The sequence below is a fragment of the Struthio camelus genome, chromosome 6 (assembly GCF_040807025.1).
Source record: "Struthio camelus isolate bStrCam1 chromosome 6, bStrCam1.hap1, whole genome shotgun sequence".
Lineage (NCBI taxonomy): Eukaryota > Metazoa > Chordata > Aves > Struthioniformes > Struthionidae > Struthio > Struthio camelus.
Window position 1 is genome coordinate 4,572,048 of NC_090947.1, and position 21,600 is coordinate 4,593,647.

The 21,600-nt window shown below is 41.4% G+C and overlaps 1 protein-coding gene across 15 annotated transcripts in view; it reads left to right on the top strand.

The window, feature by feature from the left end:
• The window catches only part of LOC104151161 (leucine-rich repeat flightless-interacting protein 1), a 108,843-nt gene that overhangs the window by 65,442 nt on the left and 21,801 nt on the right, over positions 1–21,600 (top strand). For 4 of the 15 annotated variants that reach the window (XM_068947815.1, XM_068947818.1, XM_009685778.2 and 1 more), the window contains exon 3: positions 20,424–20,501. The exons of 4 other annotated variants lie outside the window; for them this stretch is intronic. In XM_068947815.1, the coding sequence (XP_068803916.1) occupies positions 20,424–20,501 (78 nt within the window). Of the gene's footprint in view, positions 1–844; positions 890–1,420; positions 1,472–5,476; positions 5,525–8,924; positions 8,982–14,626; positions 14,708–16,024; positions 16,070–17,062; positions 17,129–20,423; positions 20,502–21,600 lie in introns of all 15 variants that reach the window. 7 more of the 15 variants (XM_068947811.1, XM_068947812.1, XM_068947813.1 and 4 more) reach the window with 4 other exon arrangements.

The following is a 21,600-nucleotide window of genomic DNA, read 5'->3' on the forward strand; positions in this document are numbered from 1 at the left end:
CACAGATGAGCCATTAAGTCTCTTTTAAATCCTTACTTGGTGAGCTTGGACTACATAAGTAGTAATCCCCTGCTGGGAATCTGGATGGGCTCTTTATAATGGCTGGATTCAAGCCTGCTTAGAAATCAGCTCACCTGTGACAACCATTAATTTACAATTTTGAAAGTTTGGGGGAGGGGGGTTTACCCCCTCTTCTCTACCACTGTTTCTAAATTCCGTGTAAAATCAGTCTGTTGAAGCAGAATACACCTTACAGTGTTTGCAGTATTAACGCAATCTTGGTCCTGTGAAAGGTGGCGGTGCTGTGTGTTGCAGAGGGGGTACGCAGACTGCAGATGCTTTTAGCCTGGAGGAAATGGGCAGGCTGTGCCTCTCTGGAATGCACCCTAGAATGACAATTGCCCTGCCAAATTATTTCAAATAAAATTTTTTTCAGATTTATTTGGAAGGACTGTAAACTGGAAAGCTTAATTACAAAAGCACTGTAAGTACACTGATTCCCAGATGCAGAGAGATGCACTTGAATGTGTAATCAGTTTTTGACATATAGATAAAGAAGTCACTGCATACAGTTTTCTGCAGATTTAATGAAAGTTTATAGCAGGCTAAAAGGGAGGGGGGCAAGGCTGGGGTCACAAATGAAGGCAACAGTTTTGGTGGGGTTCTTATTTATTTATTTATTTATTTTCCCAGTTTGACATAGTGTTACCTTCCATTATTTGCTTTAAACCTTCCTGACTCCTAAACATTACTGAAGTTTCACTGTGTCTTTCTAAAAGTGCTCTGCCGGCGTATCTGTCCTTTCAACGCTTCATTCTTTGTTTTTTCTCTGCTGCCTTGGTAGGAAGACAGTGAGCGTTATTCCCGTAGAGCCCGAAGAAATGCCTCGGTTAGTATTTACTTTTGCTTGTTCCTTGTAGGTAGACACTTCATATTAAGAAAATTAAAGACATGTACAAGGGTAGTCCCTTTTTGAAAGAAAAAGCAACCCCCCCAAAGAAAAATGATTTGAAAACAAAACAAAACTGTTTCATGCCTTCTCTGCACTCTCCCCAGCCAGAGGAATTGGGCTAGGAAATTTTACAAATGTCTGAGATTAAAGAGGGGGGGGTGGGAGGTGGGAAATGACCTGCCTGCAACCTTTAAAGTTCATTTGCTCAGACTATGAGCCAAAAATATAGAGCAGGGAAGACCTAAGCAGGCTTGTAATTCATCCTGTAGTAAAATGCTTGACAGCAGATCTTGGTTACTGTATTGATTTCATTTACTTTCTGTTTAGAGTTTAATGCAATTTTTTTTTTGAAGGCATTTATCCTATATATTTTTTTTTTCCTCTGTCTCATCAAAACCATCTGCATTTACTTCACTGTTATTTGTGTTCTTTTCATTGTTTTCTTGTCTTTACACTTTCTTTTGATAGGCTTCGGATGAAGATGAGCGCATGTCTGTGGGTAGCCGTGGAAGCCTGAGGGTTAGTAAACTGTGCAATTAAAGTGTACGTGTGTTTAACGAAGTTGTTATCCTCCTGTACCACCAGCTTGGTTATTCAGCATCTTTTTTTAGTGCTCTGATAACGTCTTCCCTCCAAGTTCTTTGTTTTCCATGTTGAAGGCTTATGCTTTTCTTGAGTACGTTTAGACCAGTAATTCTTTCAACGAGAGGAATTGTCAAGTGTGAGGATGCTATTGAAGAACGCAAGCAGAGCATGCAACTCCATAGATACCTTTCTGGTAAAGGCTATTCTCAGTTATTCGTGCAGGAAGTTAGCCAGACTTTGATCTACACGGCTATTTCTTGTAGGGCACCATGTGAGCTTCCCTGGTCTGATTATTGAGATTTTGGGAAGGGGAAGCCCTAGCCACTCTGATCAATGTTTATTAGTTCAGGAAAACAGAAGCAAATCGTCAGTGCAAAGTCAAATCTTTGAGCACTGTGGGAACACAGGTCAACCCCTTCCTCAAAGCTGCACAGAGATATTTGAAACTCATCTGCAGACTTGAGTTTTGAGGAGGGATTAGTAGAGCACAGCGTGACACAGCTCACCCTTGCTAATCTCTAGAAAAACTTCAAACAGTTTTTTTCTCAAAGTATCTGTACAGCATTTGTTCAGATAATACACATGTGCACTAATCTTAACTCCCTTCTAGCACAGATATAATCAGCTCTTGTAATTGTGAAGACAGTTTAAACAGTTTAGTTAGCATTTAATGCTGTTGTCTCAGCATGCGCTGATAGTCTTTTGAAGATGACCGGAGATCAAGTAGTGTTTTGAAAGCATTTTGAAGGAAAAAATCTCTATATCACTTGAAATGTCAGTCTGCTACATTTAGTGGGTGATTATCACACAAATTGGTGGTTTGACCATGGCTGTAATTGTGTTTCCTTTGAGGTGGTAAGGTGTAAGTATGTTGACACTGTGTTCATAGTGGGGGGCCTGTTCATCTGAAAGACTTTCTTGTCTTCATGGAAATCCACTGTTGATTCCTTTTGATGTATTTTTGTGATTAAAAGCTGTGCTTTATTTTAAACATCAGAAGTCTTCCACTCTATTCCTCGCCATCCCTTGAGAAGAAGCTTTTCTGGCCTTCCCTCCTGGAGCAGTCAGTCTCTGGGCTGTGAACATACCTTCAGCCTGCGATAATCAGCACTGTTATGTTGAACAGCCCACAAATACCTAGTATTTTTGCAAAGAATGTCCTTTTTGACACAACAATCTCGTTGAAACTTTACACCCTGGTCTTTCTAGTGATGTTGCACAGACCCTCCCCACCCTCCTCCTCATAAAATAGCGTCTGTGAATACTCTCATGTGAGATGTCTGCAGTCTGGGAATGCACTGGAAGAGAGCTTTCACTGAGCCTCCTGTGTCTGAAGACTTCCTTCCCTGATCCAAGCGTCACTGGGATTGTAGGAGAAAGGAAGAAAGTAAATATCTAGCTCACTAGTCGGAACTGAAACTTACCCTTCTTTTAGCTGTTTTACTCACAGTTAAGTAGTAGAACACGCATTGATTGTTTTCATAGTGTAGATATATAGTAGCTTGCTTTAATAGATTGACTTCATCCATGCTTGACTAATTGTGGGGGCTTTGGCTCTTACTGTGTGCATTTAAAACAACAAAACAAAAAAAAAGAATTACTGCTAAACAAAAATGGTTATACCTCTGGGATTCAGAGTTCACTGTTTAGCTTCTGAGTTACTTTAGCACGAAGAAATCATCAGAAACTATTGTCTTGTGTCCACGAAGGCTTTATAAAAGCAGTCAGAGAAATCTGAATGATGCTCTTTGGGGGATATTTGAAAACGACTTCCGTAGTTGTGGGGTGCCATTGTAAACTGCGTTTAAAAATTTACCTTATGTCTTTGGCACTCAGTGCAGGCTAAGGGGCTGATAACACTAGGAATTACTTTTTGAAGTTGTGCTTCTTTTCTGTGCAGGAAGTTTTCATGTAGTCAGCCATTATCAGAAACGTATTTCTGCATGAAACTTTCCAGCCCTACTAATCTGCCTGGTTTCTTTTCTGAATATTCTCCTGGACTATTCTCTAAGTGGGTGTGTGAACTCCAGGCACCAGAGATGTACCGAGCTAGCTTTTGGAGAGCTAGCCTGGATACTTCTGGCACTGCAAACAGCAACATAGACTAGAGAACCACCTGCGATGTTGGTTAGACCAGGTTGGCAAATTGGTTTCAGCTCCCCAATTGTGACTACACTGTAAGCAACAGCCCTTGGAGTTGGTATGTTAGCTTGAGAGTATCTGTGCCTCCTGCAGGCCCAGCTTCAGTTGCAATGACAGAGCAGCTTTAATAGCTTTTCTGTGGCTCATTCTGAAACTATCAAAAACATCCTGCCTCTCTTATTTGGGAAGTTCCGCTTGCTTGATTCTTCATCATGCGAAGGGAAGCTCAAAAACATCATCCTGTGTGTGAGGTGACCAAGCATCGGTCCCTTTTTTACGGCAAGCTTCTTTGTTCTCCTCCTTCAGTGGGCTGCTCTCTAATCTGAGACCGTCCAGTATGAAATATTGTTGTGTTATTACTCACTGGTGATAGTTTGTGCTGTTTCCTTGGCCTTTCTGCTAGCCAAAGTTCCTGGCTTTGTGCAAGAAATCCAGCATTATCAAAATTATTTAGGTGGGATTTACATCTCTATGCCTTTTTTTATTCCTCTCTGCTTCCCATCATTTCCTTCATGTTTTCCTTTGTATCCCGATTTGTATTCTGATTTTTCTTTTCTCTCGTGCCTTGACAGTCTAACTTGGAATATGCCAGTGCCTATCCAGTGGTGAGAATAGCCTGAAAGTTGCAGTGGCTGTTTAAAAACTAATTGTGAAGAAGAAACTAACACTGATTGTCACACCTGATCTAAGATAGGGATGATCTAAAATGGTCCTGACGGTATTTTGTGGTCTTTGATGGTCTCGCATACCGCTCTGACCCATGCATCCAGCTCATGTGAAAAGCACCGAGTGACTAGGGATATCTAAACTAGGTCTAATTCAGTAGTTATCATAGGGCAGAGCAGAGCAGTTTGCATTTCCCTGTCTCTATTAGTTTGTCCATCCTTTGACCAGGTACGTCTACATCTATTTCAGCATGAATCTGAAAAGGTATAAACCCCTCACAAACTCACTTTGAATAGATCTAGCAAAGATAACAGGGCAAACGTACTGCCTACCAAAGATGCATCTTGTGTATTCAGCTTTTATCTTTACTTTGAAAGATAAAATCAAACTTTGTAGCTAGTAGTAAGACTACACAGTATGTTCATTGCGTATGTCAGAAGACTCCTGGAAGATCAGAAAGGGCATGGAGGGGGAATGGAGATTGCTCAGTTTCAAAAACTTACTCATACTATTAACAGTGCTCTCTTGTGACAGCACTGTGTCGAAACAGAAGTCTTTTTGTTTTTGCAAAAGGCAAAATATGGTTCTACTTCATTTATGGAGCTACTGAAAGGCTATCAGTTGTACTTCATTGAAATGGCTTTTATTTCCTCCTCAGTATGTTGAAAAGCAAGCTGTGGAGAGCAGTTTTATGGACTATAGTTTTTCTCACCCTCTTCTGCATTCCCTGCTCTATTTCAAATTAGGAACGCAATGAATCTATTTGCGAGTGACCTATATACAGAAATAGTTCAAACACATTTGGATTTTGCATGGCTGTATTGATGTAGTAAGTATAGACAGCTGGTAGCTCTATTAATTGACTTAACATTATTCATGCTTGCTGGGTTAACTGTAGCTACTAAATGTAACAGTGCTATCATCGCTTTTAGAAATATTCTTTAATAACTGGTCATTTGAATTTAATGCATTTTGATTTTTTTTTTCATGTGTGCCTACTGAGCCATGTTCTGTAGAGCTGGAGAAGTACTGGGCTGATATTTTTGCATGTTGATATGCATGCCTGCCTATAGATAGGTGCACGTAAATTTGTTGATCTTTTTTCATCCTAAATTCTTAATCTCACTGCAGGCTGGATTAGAGAATGAGAGGACCAAAAGGAAGAGCTACTCCAAAGCAGTATGTATCTTGACTGTCTGCCTTAGAGAGGTTTTTACATGCAAAACCAGTGTGATGGGACTGGAGAATATTTGCAAGTATATTGGCTGTAAGGGCTAACCAGCCTAATGTCAAGGATACAGTGTAACTCTCTGGACTTCTTGGGTGTGTAAAAATACTGAGTATCCCTTCATTTGCAAAATGCAGTATAGTCCAAACACTCACTCATGTCAGTGTTGTAGACAAAGAGCATCTTGAACAACTCAAAACTCAACTTGAGTTTTAGCATTACACAGAAATAGGTAAAAAGTGATGGCATGTATATAGTAAAGGCTGCATTTTTTTCATGTAGGGAGTAGTACTGTTTTACATATATCAAAGGAATAGGTTAGCACTGATTTATAACAGCATTTGAGTAGCAAGTAATTTAACAATGCATTTTTTTTAAAGCATGTTACTTCTGACTAAGAATGCTGAGGTTTTAAACAGGGAAGAAAAAGAAGCTCAAGGGTAGAGGGAGCTGCTTAGATGTCTTGTCTCAACATCAGCAGCATCTTGTGTAGGAAACAGCTTGGGATTACTTTCAGGTTGGGATGCCGAGTTAACTGTTCAGAGCAATGCATGGCATGTTGCAAAGGGCAATGCTCCCATCCAAGGGGGTGCCATATGTTGAGTTTATAAAATGCTAAAGAATTCTGTATTTCCAAAGGAGACTAAGGTAATGGTGCACGTTAGTGTTTATCAGGAAGTCTAAAGGTAGTTCTGGATAATACCAGTGCTTTACTAGTACCTGTATCAATAGGGCACCACTTAGCACATGGGAAAGCTGGACCTGAATGGAAGGTGAAGATTAAGGCTTTAATACCTTGGGAACTTCAGCTGAAGTCTCCCGGGAAGCAATTGCAGCAGGTGAAGGAGCACATAGGGCAGGCAGAGTGGTGGGCTGTTGCTGCAGGGAGGGAAGGGTACAAATCGCCCTGAGAGGTGGTTGCCATGCCTGGGTTGGTAAACTGGGAATTAGTAAAGAACTTTCTGAGGAGCAGAAATCAGAAGCGTGGTTGAGAACAAGTGTGAAGGAGTAGCATTAGCTTTCAGGGATGAAATCAGTCCAAGGCACAAAGGGTTACAAGCGTAAACGGGCCTAGTGGCAGTGAGGCTTTCCGCATCCTTTAGAAGCAAGAGGAAAACATAGAAAAGAATAGGGTCAATTACATCGCTATGAAGAGAGAACAAGTAAAATCTGAATATTTCAACCTGCCCAGTACGCCATCTTATTTGCTTCCATTTTCATAAAGATTATGATCATCTGATTGACATTTTAATGTAGCACAGAACAAAGGTCAGCAAGATCTGATAAAACTCACCCTACAGAACTTAAGGAATCGTCTGAAACGCTATGTCTGGGGTGTTCGCTTTTGAGAATGTGAGCTGGAGAGGTCCCTAGAGATGGGCAGGCAGTAATCATAGTGACAGGAGAAGTGGTCTGGACTATGGAGCTTGAAGTCTAAAAGATGCTAGGGTAAACTAAACAAATGTGTTTAGAAGTGCCTCAAAGATACAATGAGAAACAGTTAACCTGAATTTGTGGAAAATGAATCATGTCATCTCAACTTAATTGCCCTAGCTAAGCAAGGTAATTCTTTAAGAGCATAAAAGAAAAACATGAGATGTGAATGTAACTTGACTACAAGGCTTTTGGTGTGTTTCCATAAGACATTCTTTTATGAAACCTTGGCCAAGATCAAGTCCTTGTAAAATAAATGCACAATTAGTTGAAAAATAACTCTGTTAGAATAAGAAACAGCTGGAAAGGCTCTCGACTGTTCTATTCCCATCTCAGACAGCATCATCTGTTTTGAAAGGAGAAACCGGTTCAACCGGAGTCGATATTGCTGGTTGTCTGACTATATGGAGCAAAGGAGGTTTCACGCGAGGTTAGAATAAAAACACTGATGTTGAATAGGAGGCAGTTTGCCAAAGCTGAGCCACAATGAAAACAAATCAGGACTACTGCCTTTTAAGAAAGGGGAAAAATTTAAATATGCTAATACAAAAATAAGGAGTTCTGCATAGGAGTAATTCAGGAAGAGATTTGAGGCTTCACTTAGTCATGTAACATTGTTGAAAACAGGCAAACCTAATTCTTCAGAGTAGCAACAAAAGAAGTAACAGGTTTACAGGGAGCTGTTGAGGCTGTAGCTGGGGTGTTTTCAGCTCCTGAAGAATCATTCTAACCAGTTTTGAGCAAAGCGTTAGAGAAATTGGAGGGACCAGAAAAAAAGCAGTAAAAATTAGAAAGAGCATAACCTGTGAGAAAAGGCTGGTGGCAGTTCAGATCATTTCTTCTTGGAAAGATAAACTGGATGTTGGCTTTCCATCTTTGATGCCAAAGTTGAATTTCACAAGGAAATCTCATCTCTTTTTTTTTTTTTTTTTTTTGAAGTGATTTTTGCCAGCTTGGATTATAAGGGGTTGATGAGTTAATTTGTTTAAATCTGTCATGTAAGCCATGTATAGTGTATATTTTTGCTTGAAAAAGATTCAGGTTGAATTTAGTGGGATTTCATTTCAGGAATGCATTAAAATTTAGACTTTAAAATTTAAATTTAAAAAATTTAATAAAAAATTTCCACCCCCAAACACATGGGAGGGCTTCCTTGTTCTTTGTGTTAAAGCAAACCTTATCACGTAGTGATGCTAATATGGTGAACTGATTGAGAAATCTGAGCTTTTAGTGGTATCAATATCAGTGGTATCAAAATCATCTGATTTTGGGGTCTGTCATCTCATCTTGAAATGTTTTGTTTCCAGACTGAAAACATTCTGCATCATAGTGATTTTTAATTTTATTCCTAACCCTTCTGCCTTAGGGCACTGAAGTATCTCCCCCTGCTTATGAATTGCTGACTCTGAATGTCCTTTTTCTCTTTCAGAGAACACATTTGTGACACTATTGGATATGATAGCAGACAGCTGAACAGATTAAAATCTCTTATTAATCTTTGGATTGCCACACAAAATACTTGGATTCGCAGATGGTCACTGTTCTAGATTTAGTTGGGGAAAGCCAAATAGAAGAGGTTTCATATAGCGTTGCATGTTTATTAAACTGAATTTCTTAAGGGAAAAAAAAAGAATCAAGTTCTTTGCAAGCAAGAGTATCCTTGACATTTTTGGCCAGTTTACGGGTAGAGATAGACACAAAAATGTTCATATTCTCGAGGTTTTCCTATGGTCTGTTTGAAATTAGGACCTAATCCTGCACTTCTATTTCTGGTGTATGTTAGAAAAGTGTCATCTCTGTCTTTGCTTTTCGTGAATGATAACTCTTACTACAATGCTCTTTTGGATTTGCTTCAGTTTTTTTTCTCTCTCTCTCTTTTTCTTTTTCTTTTTTCTTTTTCCTTTCCTTCCATAACAGACCAATGGTTATGAGGAAGACGCATATGGATCATCCCAGAGTAGAAAATCTAGCAGGGTTAGTAGATGATTTATATTCATATAAGAATTATTACTCTCTTTAATGGGATTAAAGCTAATTAGCAAATTCTTTTCTATGGTAAAGCAGGCTTTTCCTGTCGTGCACGTTGTGGACCTTGCAGTTTGTCAAACACAGAGATGCAGCAATAAGCTATTAAAAAATAATAATTAAAAAAAAAAAAAAGCCCTGAATGGGAAAGGAAGTCTGTGAATTTGATACAAATAGGACGTGGAAGGCAGAATCCCCGTAACCCTGTTATCAAAATTCGATAAAAGTTAAATTGCGAAGAGAAATACCTTGATGGAAGCTAGCTTGGGGGATTTCCGTGTGTTCCAGGTATCGCAGTGATTGCTTTCTAGTCTGCGCAACACTTATTCAAATATTCAAACACTGAAACCCCCGGTCCTCACACATAATTTAGACCATGTCTTCGGATCTGCACGTGTAGAGTGGTCTTCGGCTTTTGAATTTTCCCCAAATGTGTTTTGCATGTTTGAAGTTTGCATAAATATCTTTCCTTTATGAACTGTATCCTGGAGTTGCTGAAAATTCCCCCAAAGCTGAACAGCCCATGAAAGTGTTACCACTACGCTGTGTGATTACCATTGATTTACTTTATTTCTAGAAATATATGTCAAAGAGCTTCATTATTAACTCCCTGATGGGTGCGCGTGGGTCACAATATTCCCTTCTCTTCTGTTCCAGCACAAGTGTTCTTCAGTTCATGCATCAACAGGAATTGTCCTGCTTCGTTAAATATTGGGGTTTGTGCGGGTTATTTTAAGTGTTTTTTTTTTTTCAGGCATAGCCTATTCTGTTTTGTGGAGTTTTTCGTCTCTCTCTTTTTTTTTTTCCCCCCCCTCTCCACTCTTGCCTTAATCTGTACAAACGCAGACAAAAAGCTTGGAGCTTGTTGATCTTCATGCTACCAGGGCGTCTAAAGAAATTTAATGGTATGCAGACTAAAGCTCTGTGTTTAGGAGGAAAAACAAACTGTTTCAAGATTCCATTTAGCTAAGTGTTTGATCACTACATATTACGCATAAGATAGACTTCAGTGGAGTTACTGTATCAGCATGAAGCTAAACAGGCGCTTGTATAAATAACGAAATGGGGCCTTATATTTTATGTCCATTTAAAATTGTTGCTTCCACATGAGTTTATGCGTTTAGCTTATGTAAGTGAAGAGAAAATGAAATAGTCTTGCTTAAGCTCTTAAGAAAACGCTATGTCCTGTTATTGGCAGTCTTACTGAGCTGTTTGACAAGTTCAAGGAACTCGATTATGTAGTGCTTCTGGCAAACCACGTTGTAATTCTTCCGTGACATATTGCGGAGCGCTGAGTACAGCAGGAAGAGCAAAATATCAGTGAAGAAGTTATCCGATGAGGAGAAGCTGCTTGGTTGCCATTTAAGTAACTTAAAATCATCTCAGCATTAGGGTTTGCAGCATGGAGGTTTAGCGTATTGAGAGCATAATTATGGCAATATCATTAGTTCCTTGATGTTTTTGTTCCTAAGTGTTATTCAGATTAATCATCATTTAGAAGAGGGGTGAGGATTTGGGGTGACTTAGAGCAGTTGGACTCTCTGTAGGAGCATAATGATCTCCATCTCCAAAACTAGTCGATGCCAGTCTGGCTGACGTTCACCTTTAGCAACGCAGTTAGGTTCAGGGGCTTTGGAGGAGTAAAGATTGCCACAGTGGCAATGAAAAGCTGAGAAGAAGCAGAATTTTTCACTTGAGGGTGTGATGAGTCTGCCAATCCTGGAATTGTTTCTCAAATAGGTGCCCGTTTCTAAGTTGCAAAACGGAGTGATGTGTGTGGTCATCTGCCTTTGCACAACAGACCCTTGCTATCACAGGGTATTGATGCCTTAGAAATGAGTAATGCCGTGTGCCTAGGTAATCCATGTGCTGATTATGAGCTCTCTGGGTGGGAATGAAAGTAGTTTCTTTAAGCTCAATTCAGTGTATCCAGAGGTTTTCAGTGAAAATCTTTATTTTTCCTGAATGCCTGTTTAAAAAGGTGGAAAGGGACCTGGCTTTTTTTCAGGTTGGACCAGATTTATCCTGTGTTTGTATATACCTATGGGTGTTGTGTTTTATCCACAAATCTGCTTGCCTGTAGTGGCAGATGCCTAGTGCCAAGAACAAACGAGTTTCTTTAATGTGCCACAGTTGCCTCGTTTGCAAATGGAGTTAACACCTACCTAACTTACAGTGATGGTGCAAGGATTCGTTAGGGCTTGCAAGGAAGCTGAGTAAGTGCCGAGTAGGGAAGAAAGGAGACAAGTGGAGCTCTTTGAGAAAGGCCGTTCCTGCACGCGCATGCGCTGGCAAAGAGATTAAATGGGAAGCCTGGGAAGCCTTGCGTATCTCTGTGACCCCTGTATTATGGCAGAAGATAGAGCACAGAAATTGTTTCAGGAGAGTGGGGATGCGAGGAGGTGACGTTTCCTCCCTTGCCCCATCACGCCAGCTGCCGCAGGACGTGCTCGCTCCTACGCACACGGTCGTGGCGCAGCTTGGTACAGCTGTATCTGGCCCTGACTAGGCAGAGCAACTATTTTCTCGCCTTTTAGAAGCGGCCTCGTGAACTTTGGGGAATTAATGGAATTTGTGTCCGGTTTCTGCTAGTTGCTGCAGCGCTCACAGTTCAGACATACTAGGCAGTTTTCGTATTTTCATGATTCCTTTTGGCTTTGTGAGATGCATAATTTCTTGGAATATGGATTTTCGGTCTACACTGAAAACAGCTCACTTTTCAATTTAAATACTCATGCATGTTAAAAACAGCCATTTAACAGAACAGTCCCTCCCAGGATATTGTTGCATGTTCTACTGAGACATGTAATATACCTGCAGGTGCTCTTCCTAAAGCTTTTGGGAAGCCGTAATGCTGAGCTCCATTCATTATTATAAATATCCTACTGCTTTCAGATTGCCTGCGCTCTGCTCAGCTGTATTTGCTGGCTTTGTGTTGAAGTGCTTGCGAAGCAGAAATTCACAGAGATAACATGGTACAGCAGAAAATCTGAGCTGGCATCCTATGCTCCAGCCCAGGTGCCAAGGGGAATGAATGGAGATGTTATCTATAAAAGTAGATTAAATAATATAGTATTTCAGAAGGTAAGAGTGGTTTTAAGTCTACTAGAGTTGTTAAATAGTCTCTTGTGGTACTTCTGGTATCTAACTTGGAGTTGAATTAAGTTCTCCCCTTTCTTAATGGGTGGACCAGAAGTGGAAGTTTGGCAAACGTTGGCTAAATACTAGGCATGACTCTACGTAAGAGAGATGTTTAATTTATGCATGCTGGTTTCGTACATAGAATTTTTCTTTGCACTTAGTCGTACCATAGCTGGCAGTGGCCTATTCTCGTTTCCTGAGCAGCAGCCAAACAGCTGTGGTGCCTGGTGGTGTTCTCTGTCTCTCTCGCAGCCCAATTGGCACCTCCTTCTAACACCCTTTGCAAGCCTGGGTTACGGTTCGAGCTTGTAGAGCATAAAGAATTTGTGGCAGTTGGGAACGAGACGAGCTTGAGTTCTGAAAACTTCTTATTTGGTTCATGAGGGTGACAGCTATGGCTAGGTTTTTTTTTTTTTTCTGGCCAACATGACTGGGATTCTCTCCGAGGTACAAAGATCAAAGTGTTTGAAACCCAGAGAGAGAGTAAGCAATTGGTGGTACGATATGCTCCTTATCCTGGGATTCTTCCTAAGGCTAAGAATTGTAATTTCTCCAGGAGGAAGTAGAGGAAAAGACAGAGAAAGATAAAACATGGTTCCCACATCTGAGTTGATGGAGAAAGAATTGTGAAAAGCTCTCTGTGAGGTACTGCCATCTTCCTTGATCACTATCCAGAATGTCTCGTGTCTTTTAGAAAAGTCTAATGAAGTGAAACTGCTCAACACCAAAAGTCCTCACAGCTATGAGCCACACAACACTTTTAAGCAATCACAATTTTGACAGTACTGGGAATGAAGGGCTTATTTTACATGGCCAAACTGCTCCACGCTTTGCCTAACAAACCCTGCCTTCACTAGCCTTTCTGGGCTACATGTGCTGCTCTCTGTTAGTAAAGAAGGCAGGTCTGTGCTAGAGCCCTCATCTTGAAGGAGCCCATGGACAAAAGAATGAACCCCTGTGTGCAGATGGGCTGTTTTGACGTGAACCGACTTCCTTGGGGAGGCTCTCACAAGAAAGGTAAAAAATCTTAAAGGAACGCTATGCACAATATTTCTGATCATGCTCTTGCATTCACAACACTGTAGAAAGTGTTTAAGGGACAATACGGATGTAAAAACACTTTATGGATTCAAGTAAGAATACAGAATCAGGTAACAAGCTACTGTAAGACACTTTTTTATAAAATACAATTGAAGGCAGTATTTGCACTCTCTCCCTTTGAGCCATTTGGAGGTATAGCTAAAGCAGCTCTGGGTAAAGAAGCACTTTGTCTTTCCTTCTCTAGCAAAATCTTTTGCAAACAGAAAAAATACCACTTATCACTGGAACATATGGCGTTGCATCCAGACTGGTGCCTCCAAGTTTACTTTCCTCTTTCCCCTGGAAATAAATTATTGGAACTGTAGAGCTATTTAGGGGAGAGTGTGGTCAGATGGGAGGTGGGGAGGAATGGGTGTCTATACACTTGGCAACTGTTGTTCAAATGCCCTGTGAATGTATCCTCTAGCTGTGGAGCTGCAACGCTCATTGGCACGTTCCTGCACGTTGCCTTTCTCTCCAAGTAGTAAGACTTCGAGGTGTGGATATCAGCAGCACACCTGACTGGTTTAACATGGAGTCTTAAACGTTCTTCCCACATTCAAGAGAGGGAGATTGGGTGCCAAAGACTATTGGATGTCCAAGTACAAAATTCAAGTGAGATGTGGAAGCCAACCTCCTTTCTGAGCAGTAGGTTTTCTGTGCTTGATGGGCCCTGGCAACAGGGAGCCAATGTGCTGCCTGCACTGATGGGACTGCACAGGTCAAGAAATAAATCCCATGAGGCAGGAAGCTGCTGCACTAGGTATGAAGCTGTGGCATGTCTGCTTATTCCGAACTTGAGCCTGGAAGATAAACATTTTCAGTGTCTTGTAAAACAGACGCTATCAGTACCTTTTTACATAAGCTTGGGAGTCTGTTGATAAATACAACCTCCCATCACTAGAGCTGGGATGAAACTTAGGTGTGTAAGCCATATATGTGAGGTCCATCATCTTCTAAGTCCACTACAAAAAGTGTCGTCATAGCGTATGTTCTCATTGGGTTATAACAGTGAGAGGGGAGGAGAGGTCTTGGAGGCTTGAGGCCCTTTCATTGGAAAACAAACCAAACAGGTGTTTTGTGTATAGGATGCTATAAGTGTAAGGGAAAGGCCTTTCACTTGTTTAAAAAGCCTCTATTTCACAAAGGGAGAGGGCACACAATTTTCACGCGTTATCATATCTTTATGCTAGTTTCCTTAATGCAGTTGTATGTTATCTCCTTTTTTCATCTATGATCACCTTGTTTTCGTGCTGTTTGTAAACACCTAATTTACTTTTTGCTTTCTGTTTAAATGAAGAAAGAAACTCCTTCATGTTACTAAGTTGAGTTCTCAAGGTTGTTTTTTGTTTTTCTCTTTGTTATTAATGCAGGCTTCATACTACTCTGATCTTGGTCTTCACAGCAGCGCCTATGCTTCCACATCTCAGCCTTCTTCCCAGAATGGAAATTGGGTCTGTTGCCCTCTGGTTTTACCTGGTCTGGACTTCTTGCTCTGCCTTCATTTGGATAATACAACCTCCTGAGTTTTAGGAATGAATAATTTGGACCAATTGTCAAGAGTGTCTGTAGCTCTATAGTTGAACTTAAAAAACCCACCTTTTTGTTAATGGTTGGAGTGAGTAGTGGAAAGCTGTTTTAAAATGGGCGTAAATAGTTTTCCTTTGCTGCTCCTCCCTTTCCTACGCTTACTTTGTTTGCTCTTGACCTAAATTGGTCTGGGAAAATGTGCAAAAACCTAATTAACCAAAGTTCTTCATTCTACCTGCGACGACTTTGTCAATCTAGCAAGGTTGAGGCAGTTCAGCCTGCACAAAATGGTATCGCAAGCAAGTAATTCATGCCCTGCTAGAAGAAAAGTCCTACAGCTTGCCAGCAGTGCGGGAGGTTGGCTTGTTCTCTGCATGTGCGCAGAGCTCAGCAAAGTCCAGCTAGAGCAGTGGTCCGCAGCCTTCTCTGCCTGCTGGCAGCAGCACGAGGGCGTTAGGGCGTTAGGCGTGGTGCTTTGGCACCCGCCTGCGACGGGGAGCGCTGCAGGTGCCGAGCGGGCTTGCTCGCAGTGACGCCTCGCCCTCGGGCTGCGAGCTGGGGACCACTGTTGGAGCGTGCACCTATTGCACCTCACTGTGCCAGAGGGAGGTTTTTCTGTATGTGCTCTCTGAACTCGGTTGCTGCATCTTGTGAATAACGATTACTAATGGCAAATTCATTTGGCTTATGATGCTCTGACTTAACGTTCATAATTTTGTCGTGAATAGTTTGATTTTTTCCTCTATAATTTTATTGCATACTAATAAAATACACAAGATACGATCCTATAGCTATGTGGAATACTTAAAAAATACCTAAAAACGTTTCTTGTCTCTGGGTTGCGAAGTCATATAGCTCTCTTCCTGGCTTTGGTTGAAGTGAGGAGAAACACTCCCTTTGGCTGCTTGCTACACACGAATGTGTTTGAGACAACAACAGCATTAACAACCTAAAATTAAATTATGTTGTTTTGCTTCTGCATACTGTGGTGTCCTCCCTTCCTGTAGGAAATACGCAGGTGTCTGCTTTCTATTCTCGGCCTGTGGGAGTTGAGATCTAATGCTTTTATGGCACAGACGACTAATATTGTCTGTACTGCGTTTCCTTCTCTTGTAGCTTAATGATCCTAATAAGTCCTTACCAAGATGGTTAATTCTGCTGCAGGCACCTTTTGTTGTGTTTCTTTTTTCTTTCCCCCTCTCCCGCTTCATACGAAAAGGTTTTGTGCTTGTCTTCCTCAGCCCTCCTTGCTGTACAGTGATGCCCTGCCAGCCAGAAGTTACAGGGTTTGTCATCCTAACGCACTAACCACAAATACAGAAGCTGCTCACTTTCGGCCGTGCCTCACCCCCGTGGTTCCTGTTGGACCCATGTCTTGCTCACTGTGGTGTCCCCCTTGGTGCCTGATCCGTTTGAATGCACGTGTGCAATGCTCAGATTTGCTGGTCGGTCCTTTTATTCCCGCTGGGATCGTGCAAGTGCTGCTCGTGGAGTTGTGATGCTACTGCAGGCACCTGTCTGGATGGAGACAAGTGCCTTCATTTTTTGGTGCGTTATCCAGAACATGCAAGAGCAGCCGGAGAGAGGCAACATCAGTTCTTGCTGGTTGTGTAACAACAGAAATCTGTTGAAGTTTAGTGGCCAGATTTCACTGTTCCTGTTTTTTAAACTCTAAAATGAGCTTGTGGCAGATTTTATTCTCAAGCACCTAAGGCAGAGTTTCCTACTCCCTGTGCTTCCAGGGCCGATGGTGGGGAATATTTATATGCTGAACTGGAGCTAGATGGATGCCTTAGAATATGCATCCCCCTCCTGTCACAATAATTTGGCAAAAGGGGCTTTCAAGCAAAACTCATCAGAATATGTGTCTCCCATCTTTTGCCAGGACTAAAAGTAAAAGCTAAACAGATGTGAACAGTTTAAGAGTTGATGTAGCCACTTAGTTCATAGGTAACGCAAAATGTTGAACTGCACATTGGAAGAACTGTTAGAAATGCATGCCTGTGTGAGGGATTTGAGTGGCGGTCATGGGGGCGGGGAGGGGTGCAATTTGGATTTTGCACATGCCTCGTGGAGTTTGCCAGCTCACTGGACTGCGGTTGTGTTGGTTCTTCACTTGCATGCGGCTTGTGGTTGTTTACAGGAGATGTCCCTGTACTCGTATAGACTGCTCGTTCCTGTCCGTCCTTCGCGCTGCACCTTGCGACTTTGTAATGCCCCAGCCTGAAACCAGGAACTAGGTCTGCCAGTCCTGTTCTGACTCTGTCTTTCAATTGTAGGCGTCTGTGTATGACGAGAGCGTTTACAGCGGGAGTCGTCGGTGTAGTGCCTCTAGTTCTCGTGCTGTAAGATGTTTTCTGTATTTCCCTGTTGTCTTGTCTCTGTCCTCCGGTAACCCGTTTCTACCAGAACACAGTCCTCCTCGGACCGAGGAACGTTAAGAAAGGATCACGTAAGATTCAATAGGAAAGAATAGGAAAGACACTACGTAAAATCCTTTCCCTCGCTGGGAGTCGATTCTCTTTTTGAAAAACGAGTTTAACGTGGTTTTAGGAAATCACCTTCCCAGTGTTATCACGTTAGCATTTAGAGCATGAAGGACGAAATTTTTGTCAACTTGTGGTTTGCTTGGTTTTGTTTCTTGGGTTTGTATTCAGTAGTGATGTTCCAGGGGAGAGAGGAGCAAGAACAACTTTGAGTTTGTCCCTGATCAGGAATGACAGGTTTAGGCTATTAATTTATATTGATTCCTTTAATTAAAAAAAAAGAAAGAAAGAAAGAAAGAAATCATTTTACAGAATAGGAGACAGAACACAGCTCTGCCTCCTCTCAAACAGTGCAATTGGGCAATTTGGCCTGGCAGTATCTGCCTGAAAACATAGACAAAAACCTTTTCTTTTTTAATTCTACTCTAAGGGAGTACTGCTTGTTCTGTCTCTGAACTCTTCTCTGGTTATCTAAAAAAAGCCAAATACCAAAACCTGAAGAACAACACCAAAACCATTCCAGGCAAAGCATCATTGCTAACTTAACCTTAAAAGTTATAAATCTATTAACTTGAAGAAAGAAACTTTCATGAATGCTTACTAAGCTGCTGCTCTTGCTAGTCTGTAAAAGGCTATGCCATCCTGTTGCAATTAAACTGGTTCATTAATTGTGCTGTGCCTCTTTCTGCTACTGATCTTGTGTTTCAAATCACTTGTAGTTTCACAATCTTGCCTTGTTTTCATTAATGACCAGCTAGGACTGTGTCGGCAGCCCGCGATTCAGCAGGCTTGCTGCTTGCGCTGTGCGGAGCTAGTTGTAGTCCCTTGTTTGCATGGGCTGTCCTCCTCTGTTTTAGATAAGTATCAGAAAGGTCCTGATGATACAATTGTAGTGTTGGGAGAAATAATTTCCGCTGGGCTCCGAGCCCGAGAGCTATTCAGTCTCGTGCAGCCCCTGCTAATGGCTTGAACAGAGAGCATCGAATAAATGTTAGTGCTTGTTCCCCCTTGCTCCCGCCACCGCTGTGCTGCGGATATTTGACAGCTTGTAGGTAGCTCAGCCTTTCCCGTTGGCGTTGCTTGGTCGTCTGTAGCAAAAAGATAGTTGAAATACGAGGTTTTTGCCCCAAAGGGAATGGCCTGGTCACAACTACTGCATTGACTGGGGTTATTTTACCATCTCTTAAGCTTGTAGCCCTTTTCACATTTGGAAGATGCACCATTTGGGTAGATGTCAGCACAGGATGGTTTTGGAGGATAGCTGACAAGTGACTGCAGAGGATGAGACTGAGATTGGCCTTGCTTGGTCTCAACTGACTGACCGAATGGCCCTTACTTCAATATTGTGCCTTGCAATATGCATGAAGCAACTATGGAATAAAGAGGTACCGGGAAACATGAGTATTGGACTACTCGGTAGTTAATGCTTTTTCCCTATTAAAAATTTCAAGTTTATTCTTCATCCTTTTTATGTTAAACACAAAGCATCAATGATGGCTCAAGGCTCCTGTGCCTGGACTGCATAACGAGAAAAGCCTAAATATTTACTTCAGATTTTTTTTTTATTATTGTTATTTAGGAACTGAAGTGGCTGTGATTGAAAATAGTTGTAAACTTTATGGAACACAGTTCTAACTTTTGCTTATTTTTGCCTGTGAAATGAAACGCTGTAGTCCAGATGCATGAAGCCAATGCCACTTTCTGTACGACATCCAGAGATATGGCTTGGTAGTGATTCTGTCCTGTTTTGGTGGCTAAGTGCTGTGTGCCTCGAGTGCAATGCTTCAGAGTTAGAAACTAAGCTTATGGTTGTATTGTAGCTGTCGTTATTTCCCACTGCTACCATTTATTTGTACTGTAAACTTAAATTTTCATACCATCAGGCCGTCTCCTGGCCTCTTGTTCCCTCCCCTCTTCTAGAAAGGTCATTTGACATAGAGAACTGACGGAGCTGGTTTTAAAAATGGGAAGGAAAACAAACACACACACAGTTTGGTGGTTCTCAAAACCCTGATCACTGCTACCCAAGAAGGGTGCAAGTTTCTGCCAGAAGCTGTTAGCAGCTTTGTCACAGTTTTCTGAAATACGTATCTCAACAAGTAGGCAGGGATTAGTTTCTAGATTCATTAAATCAGAAAGATGGTAGTCTCCTTTTTTTGCACCAGCAAAGAACAAAATGAACATGACAGTCAGATTAGCCTCTTTACGAAGGTTACTTTCACAGTTTCCTTGCAGTGGTAGTAATAGGAAAAAATAACGTCCCGGTAAACATCAGATGACTTTTAAGCTGTGTGTATTCTGAACGTATTGAAAAAAACTCCCTTTCGTATATATGTTTACATATTTTTCTGTAAAATGCGTTGAAGTACAACAGTGAGCTGCCATTCTGAAATCTGTAGGAAAATAGAGGGAATTATTCTAAAATTCATATCCAGAAAAGGTTTTAGTTCCATTTCCCTGACGGTTAAAGCTTTTCATTTTCGTTTAACTACGTTATAACCTGTGGAAATAAGCAGTAGAGACACGTTTTTTGTAAGCAACAAGTCAGCCCGGTTTGTTCTGTGTCACCAGTTGGATATTTGCTTTTAAGGACTAATTCTTTCTTTGGCAGGAGAGGAGGGCAGCAGGTGCTGGAAAAGCAGGAGGGATATTAAGTCTCTGAGATGGTTCCAGTTTTTACTTTAATCACCACATAGATAAACACTTATCTTGGCTGTTTCTTGCTTTGGCCTATGGAACATGGATTCATTTGGTATGTGCGCAATGTTGGAAAAAGCAGGAAGGAGACTCACTGGAGAACATCAAAGCTCTTGATGAGTCGTGGGATTGAGCCATTTGTATAGCGATGAAGGTTCCTTGGTTGTGACTGGTATCTTAAGATATTTAAATAAAACATTAATCTGTCTGTTCTGCCATTCTAAGAACGGTATCAAAAGTTTGCTTGGTCCATCCGCTGGGATTACTGCTTGCCTTAATTTGTAAATTAATATTAAAAATAACTGTTCTCTGACTTGTAACTGCTCTTCCTTTGTCCGGTTGCATGTAACCCTTTTTGTAACTAACTTCAAATGTAATGCTCCCATCCCTCTGTTGCTTCCCTGTCTGTTTCTAATTCTTTTCTCTTCTCTCTGCTTGCTATTCTTCGTTAATGCAGCCTTCAGAGTACAGCTGCTACCTTGGTTCAGGATCTCGGGCGTCTTCAAGAGCCAGCTCTGCTCGGGCCAGTCCAGTGGTGAGCTCCTCTATTTTTCTTCTTTTCTGAAGCTGCTTCATTCCTGTTCCACAAGGTGTTTTTGTGCACAAAACACAGATTTCTGTGGTCTTAATTGGGCTTTTACAGGGCAGTGCTTAAAACAAAGAAGGGATGAACTGGATGAGAAATTATGAAACAAAAAAAAAAAAAGAAAAGAAAAAGCGTTGTTGCATGAACCAAAAGCATACTTCTTTTGCGAAATTGTGCATTTCCATAGGAATTAGAGTCAGGCTTAAGGCACATTGGCAAAGGTATGGTGAAAAAGCACTAGCGTTGTTGATGCTAGCGCCGCATCTGCTTTGGTTGTTAATACCAGGAAACCCTGGATCTTACTGTAGTTATCAAGAAGTTTAGTTTCTCTCCATTCAGAAGTATTTTAGTGTTGCATTGCTGCAAGTTTGCAGAAATGGCCATATTTCATATTGCAGAGGAACATTAAACTGGCCAGAGATTGTATTTGAATGTATTTGTTGGACTGCAGATTACTAAGCGCTTGAGGATCTTTGGCGTCGTGAAATAACTATTTTGGGGAGCTCCTAAGCAGTCGTGGCCGAACAAGAGTCGAATGCTAAAGATTTATCCAGCTTACTGTAGTTACCAAAGCAAAACTTTTTTTTCCCCCCTGCTTTTTATTGATTGAAAAAATGAGGCAATTACTTTCTATGACATATGCTGCTTTCCCTTTGATTGTTCCATCTAATCTTTTACAACTGAATGTATTTCCCCAGTGATTTCAGAACAAGGCCTGATAGCTCGGCGACAGCAGCAAAGCGCCGTAGCTCACCTTTTAGAGGAAACGCGCACCCTACAGTGGAGCAGCGAATAACAAAATTAATTGTTCCTGGAGAGCGAGTTTTGAAGTGCTCCGCCGAGTTTTAGTAAGCTAGCTTCGCTTCAGGGAAGCGTTCCTTGTAGCACAGTTTCAATGTGCCAATTCTCTTGGGACCTATCACTTACTGCCTGCCACATCCCCAAGATATGAAGTGATGAGGAGGGTGATACCATAAATTAACACATGTAATGTGCTTCTCTAGTCATAACATCCTATTGCCTTGTTTGCGTAGCTGAGGAGCTGAAA